This window comes from Abrus precatorius, unplaced genomic scaffold (assembly GCF_003935025.1).
Source record: "Abrus precatorius isolate BTA unplaced genomic scaffold, Abrus_2018 Scaffold4, whole genome shotgun sequence".
In the NCBI taxonomy this organism is placed as follows: domain Eukaryota; kingdom Viridiplantae; phylum Streptophyta; class Magnoliopsida; order Fabales; family Fabaceae; genus Abrus; species Abrus precatorius.
In genome coordinates this window covers 8,315,595-8,321,573 of record NW_020874384.1, presented here as the reverse complement: position 1 = coordinate 8,321,573, position 5,979 = coordinate 8,315,595, and the positions used below count along the sequence as shown (strand labels likewise).

The window sequence follows — 5,979 nt, the reverse complement described above, 5'->3', positions numbered from 1 at the left end:
AAAGAACAAAAAAAAGGAACAAACTTTAGAAAAAGAAAAAGAAAAAGAAAAAGAAAAAGAAGAAGACCCACAAGAATAGAATTATGCAGAAATGACAGGAAATCTCAATGAAGAACGAAGGACCTTGGATGATTATGCATGTGCAAGACCGAGAGAAACCCCACCTCTATTGTTCGGCCTCCCATCCAAGCAGACAACTTTGAAATCAAACCTGACCTTATGAGAGTGGTCTAGCAAGAGTAATTTGTTGGACATCCTTCCGAAGATCCCTACTTGCACATTCAGAATTTTTTGACCATTTGTGGAATGACTAGAATGAATGGTGTGAGTGATGAGGCTATCGAGTTATCTCTGTTTCCATTTTCTTTAAAGGATAAGGCAAAGAGCTGGTTGTTATCCCAACCAAAAGGAAGTATCACTACTTAGGATGATTTAGAGAGCAAATTTATGACAAAGTACTTTCCAGCCTCTAGAACAACCAAGTTGAGGCAAGAAATTCTGGCTTTTTCTCAAAGGGAAGATGAAACATTGCAAGAGGCATGGGATAGATTCAAGGAACTCTTGAGAAGCTGTCCTTATCATGAGCTACCTGAATGGATTCAATTGAGAACTTTTGATGATGGGCTGAATGTAGCAACAAAGGCAATGGTAGATGCAGCAGTAGGAGGTTCATTTGCTCAAAAGACCTGGGAAGAAGCAAGCCAAATTATTAAAGTTATGGCATCCAACAATTACAATCATAGAGAAAGGAATTCTTCAAAAAGAGGTGTGCTAGAGCTAAACATATTGGATGCATTGCTGGCTCGGAACAAATTGATGTCACAACAACTAAATTCCCTCAAAGCCAATCTTGAAAACATGAAGTTAGAAGGGAACAAACCAGTGCACTATGTAGCTTCCACCAGTTAAGAGGAATATTATGAGGAAACATGTGGAAATAGATAAGAGTTTGTACAATAGCCTTATTCTGAACAAGTAAGTTATATGAACAACTTACCAAGGTAGCAACAGAATTTTCCTCAGAGGGCATCATGGCAGCAGTAGCAGAATTTTCAATAGAGACCTGTATATCCACCTCAACAGTAGCAATTCAGACCAAATTTGAATTTCAATGCTAGGCCACCAAACCAATCTCACTATTCTCTACCTGCACAAAGGCAGAACCAACAACAAGGACCATAGCAGTAGTAAAATTTTCAAAATTCAGGACCAATGCAGCCACCAAACCAACCAACAAATGATCAGGTATCTTCCCTTGGAAAAGCACTTGTGCAATTGACTCAAACTATGAATTTATTTATGCAGGACACAAGCACAAGGACTTGGAGAATCAGATGGGTCAGATTATAAAGAAAATAAATGAATCAGCTCAAGGCACATTCTCTGGGAATAGAGTGGAAAATCCAAGAGAATATTGCCAAGCCATCAAGTGGAACCACAACTTAAGAAAAAACAAGATGAGAAGGAGGATAACTCAAGTTTTAGACAGGCTAGGTATACTGCAGAAAATAAAAATGGGGAGAATGAGCCTGAACATGAAAAACCAGAAGAGGAAGTTAGGCCTAAGCAAAAGTTGGTGGTGGATGAGGCATACTGGAACAGAACCAAGAAATAGATCTTAGAAGACTCGTGCAAGCCTCAAATTTCCCCTCCCTATGTTAAGTTGCCATATCCACACAGTCCCAAGAACAAAGAGAAAGAAGAGCAATTTTCCAAATTCTTGGACATTTTTAGAAAGCTGCACATAAATATACCATTTGTAGAAGCATTAGAGCAAATGCCTTTGTGTACCAACTTCATGAAGGACTTGCTTTCAAAGAAGAGAAAATTGAAGGAGGATGCTACAATGACTCTTACTGAGGAATATAGTGCCATATTGCAGCAAAAGTTGCCTCCTAAGTTGAAAGATCTGAGTAGCTTCACAATCCCCTGCACTATAGGGAATGTGACCATTGGTAAGACTTTATATGACTTGGGGGCCAACATCAGCTTAATGCCACTTTCTATCTTGAAGAAATTGGGAGTTGGTGAAGTTAAAAATACAAGAATGGCTCTCCAACTAGTTGATAGATCCATCAAGTACTCGTATGTTATAATGGAGGATGTGTTGGTGAAGGTGGACAAGTTAATTTTTTCAGCAGATTTTGTTATCCTGGATATGGATGAAGATTTTGAAGTGCTTGTGATCCTTGGAAGACCTTTTCTAGCCACTAGAAGAACACTAATTGATGTGCAACAAGGGCAATTAATTTTGTGCCTACATGATGAGAAAGTTACATTCAAGGTATTTGAGGCAATGCAGCACTCGGATGACAAGGATACTTGCTTTAGAATTGATACAGTGGATTCACTTATTGCAGCAACAACTTTGAAGCAGAACACTTCTGTCGATCCATTTGAGAAGGTGGTAGCCAATGCAATTATGAAAATTGATGAGGAGAGTGATGAAGAAATGCAAGAGTGCATGCAACAGCTTGAGGCTCAACCAATTTGGCAGAAAAGTTCACTAAGAGAATCATTAGAAGGAGGAAGAGTGGAAGAATCACGAAGGCTTGAGTTGAAACCTCTTCCCTCACACTTAAAATATGCTTTTGTGGGGGAGAAGGAAACACTTCCTACGATAAGAAACAATACCTTATCACAGTTAGATGAATAGGAGTTATTGAGAGTGCTGAGGGAGCAAGTAACAACAGAAAAGGAATTTCCTAAGTTGTACAAGTTGGAGTTTGGGGCATGACTCAACCCAATCATCCAACAATCAAATTTTATTTATTTAGTTAGTTGTTTATTGTTAAACTGATGTTTTGCAGGCTAGAAAAGTTTTACCTTTTTGTTGTAGCAAATACAATTTGGGTAGCAGGCACACTTCATGTCTATGACTACCTCAATACAGAATTTTCTCTTCACAAGTTTACTCTTGCTCTGTTTTATCCTCCCTTGCTGAAGAGTTTAAGCGCCCACAAAGAAGGAACAAGATCCAACAGGTTTAATACTTAGTTATTTGTCATAATAGCTTTTATTAGTAATTTTTTGAAAATATATATATATTAAATTTTTTTTAAAAAAATATTATTATAATAATATTATATTGCTATAATAATATTAAAAAAATAAAAAATTACAATAATAATATTATTTTTAAATTTTAGTTTTATATTTGAAAAAGAGGAAGGAAGCCCAGCAATTGGCGGTAACATGCTCAGACTACGTCTTTGCAGTTCCTCTTGATGCTTCCATCACTAGCCAAGCATACCCACTCACTTCACTTTATGTTTTTCTAACCCTCTCCATCTCTGCTATCTCATTGTGCTCCCCAACTCCTTTTCCGAACCTTAAAATCAATTGTTTAAAGTTTCACAAGGTATGTTCTTTTCTTTTATGCTTTCAACTCTGTTTTGGGGTGTAATTCTTCTTCTCATTTCTTTTCCATTCATGAATCTGTGTGTTTGTGTTCTCTGTTTCCTTACTCTTTCACTTGCTTCTACATTTTGTTTTATTTTATTTATTTTATTTTTATGAGTTTTCTATAGCATGAGTGTTTGATTTTGTTCCTTCACTTGTTCTGAAATGTTGGATTCTTATCTCAAGAAAGACGTTGGCTATTGTTGAAAGTGATTTTTCCATTTTACGGCACAAACTGTCCCCATGTTATTTCTTGAATTTTTTTTGTGGGTTTATTTTTTGATTTCTTTGCAATTTTTGTGTATGCCTCTGTCTCTGTTTACTGCAATTTTTTTTTAAAAATTAAACAATAATGTCTTTGTGTGTCACTACTTAGTTTTTAGATTTTACGCAGTTTGCATCTCAGTATTGATTTTCTAATTTTTCTGAACTTTTGACTTTTTTGGGTCAAGTTCTGCGATGTTTTGAAAAATTTTGGAACTCCTTGCACTTTGGTCACTGTAAATTTGTTCTTGCAAGCTTGCATAATGCATATTATTTTTCTTTTCATTCATCTAAGTGTTACAGTTGTGCTTTGTTTAAAAAATAAAAATAAAAATTAGATATACAGTGTTTTAAGATACTGAGTGCTGTAAGTTGTAAGTACGTGTGATGTCACCATAGTCCATACTATTAATTTTAGTTTTTGCACAAATTTTGTGATAAATTGAAATTTTTATGTGCTTATATGGTCTCTTTTTCTGAGAAATTTAGGGTTTAGGGTTTAGGGATATAATTACACTGCACTTTGGGATATAATTAATTCACTGCCTCCTTGGCTGGCTGTTGTGTTAACTTCATGGTTGAGTGACCCAATTGTTATTTTGAAACTTCATGTTGCCTTGCTTTTTGTTGTTCGGTACCCTTTCATTGCAGAACTTATTCATTGCCAATTTTTTTGTCACGCGCAGTTGTCATATATGATGTTATTCTTATGATATACAATTTTCCCTTGTGTGAATTTATGAAAAGTTGGTCTTACTCATTTTTTATACAGTATGCACAAAATCTTGATAACTGTCTTCTCTTTTGGTGCATTTGCATTTTTACCTGAAGGTTCATTAGTGTTCTCAGCTTTAAATAATTTTTGAGGCATATTACTTTAATTCACTGGGTGCTGTAGATGCTAAAAAAATTTCAATGATATATGATAAATTGACAGCATACCAATGGCAACACCAAACCAATGCATTGTTTGTCACTTTTATTGAGTTATGCCTTTCATATCTTATGAATTTTTGCACAACAATGTTTTGAATCTATTTTGAAAATTTTTGTGTGCAATCCTCTAAGTTTTGTTCACTGTCACTAATTCTTAAACATGGTTTTAACAGTGATACAATTTATTTTACGTGAGTTATTTACTTTGTTGTGAATTTCTGCCTTGTACAAATTTTATTTGAATTTTTAAATTGGTCATTGTCAAATTTTTGAGAATGTACGCTACTTGTGCATCTTAATTTTCTGGGAATAAGAATGCAAAATATTTTTTTGTAATGAGCAGTGTATGCACAACATACTATGTTTTCTCTTTCACATGCTCTTTCCATTGTTGCATCTCCTATTAACTATGATTGTCATGTTATGATTTCAGGTTGCAAATTATTTTGAGTGACCAAATTTATATTCTGAAATTGTTTTAAAACTCATTGTCCTTTAGTGTTGTTAAATTTGTCTCTACAATTTTTATCTTGGTTTAATGAAGTGCTGCCTATTTCTTATTTTTTAGTACTAAAATTCAGTTCATACATAATTGCCATAGACATTTTTGAATATTTTCTTGCACAATTTTTCAGCACACCATGGGTTCCCTTTTTAATGCAATTCATTTTTACCATGAGTGTTCACAGTTTTACAGCACTTGAATGCATAATGTTTTTAATTTCTGGGTGTTGTAAGTGCAAGTACATGTGTTGTTGATGCATAGTTTTGTTATAAATTGCAATTTGTACATGCTTTTATGGTCCTTTGTTAATTTTGATATACATTGGCTGCACTCCTTTTTTTGAACAATCAGGCTTAGATTTTTCATTACTATAAATTATGTTTTGTGCAACATGCATTCTTAACTATTGCTTTATTTTTCTAGCTGCAAAATTTTGTTTTGCTTAGTAATTCTTTCTTCATTATGTAGCCTGCAATTTGTACAAAAAATTTCTTCATTTTTATGCAGTTTATATACATATGTGTTTGCTATCATTTCTATTTTGAATAGTCCAAGTATTTTAACAAAGAAAGCAAGAGGCAAGCCCCCCACCTCAGCTTGATTCACATACACAGGGGAGTCTCTTTTTACTCTCCCTAATTTTGTTTTGTTCTCTGAAATGTGATTTTAACTAACTGTATAAATCTTGCATCTCTCTTGTGCACCATATTGTTTGTGAATTCACACAATTTTTGAATATTGCTGACCACCATGATTGTTTTAAATTCCAAAAAATTGTCATGGTAAGCATTGAACTTAATTTTTCTTGATGAGAGTATGCTTGCTGGATTCTAAAATTCTTTACATGATTTGTCACTTTTCTTTATCCTTTT

General features: G+C 34.3%; 1 protein-coding gene and 1 non-coding gene across 2 annotated transcripts; one reads left to right on the top strand and one right to left on the bottom strand.

Annotated features, from left to right (window-relative positions):
* Positions 1–480: 480 nt before the first annotated feature.
* On the bottom strand, positions 481–587 carry LOC113866457. Its single transcript, XR_003505097.1, has one exon. It is a non-coding gene; the product is annotated as a small nucleolar RNA R71 (small nucleolar RNA).
* A 1,190-nt stretch (positions 588–1,777) lies between these two features.
* Positions 1,778–2,656, top strand: LOC113866068. The gene has a single exon (XM_027500958.1). It carries the CDS (start codon positions 1,778–1,780, stop codon positions 2,654–2,656), a length of 879 nt encoding a protein of 292 aa, XP_027356759.1.
* Positions 2,657–5,979: the final 3,323 nt, after the last annotated feature.

Bases quoted from the DNA above. Each gene is read 5' to 3' on its own strand.
- LOC113866068 (XM_027500958.1), top strand. From the start codon at position 1,778: ATGCCTTTGTGTACCAACTTCATGAAGGACTTGCTTTCAAAGAAGAGA.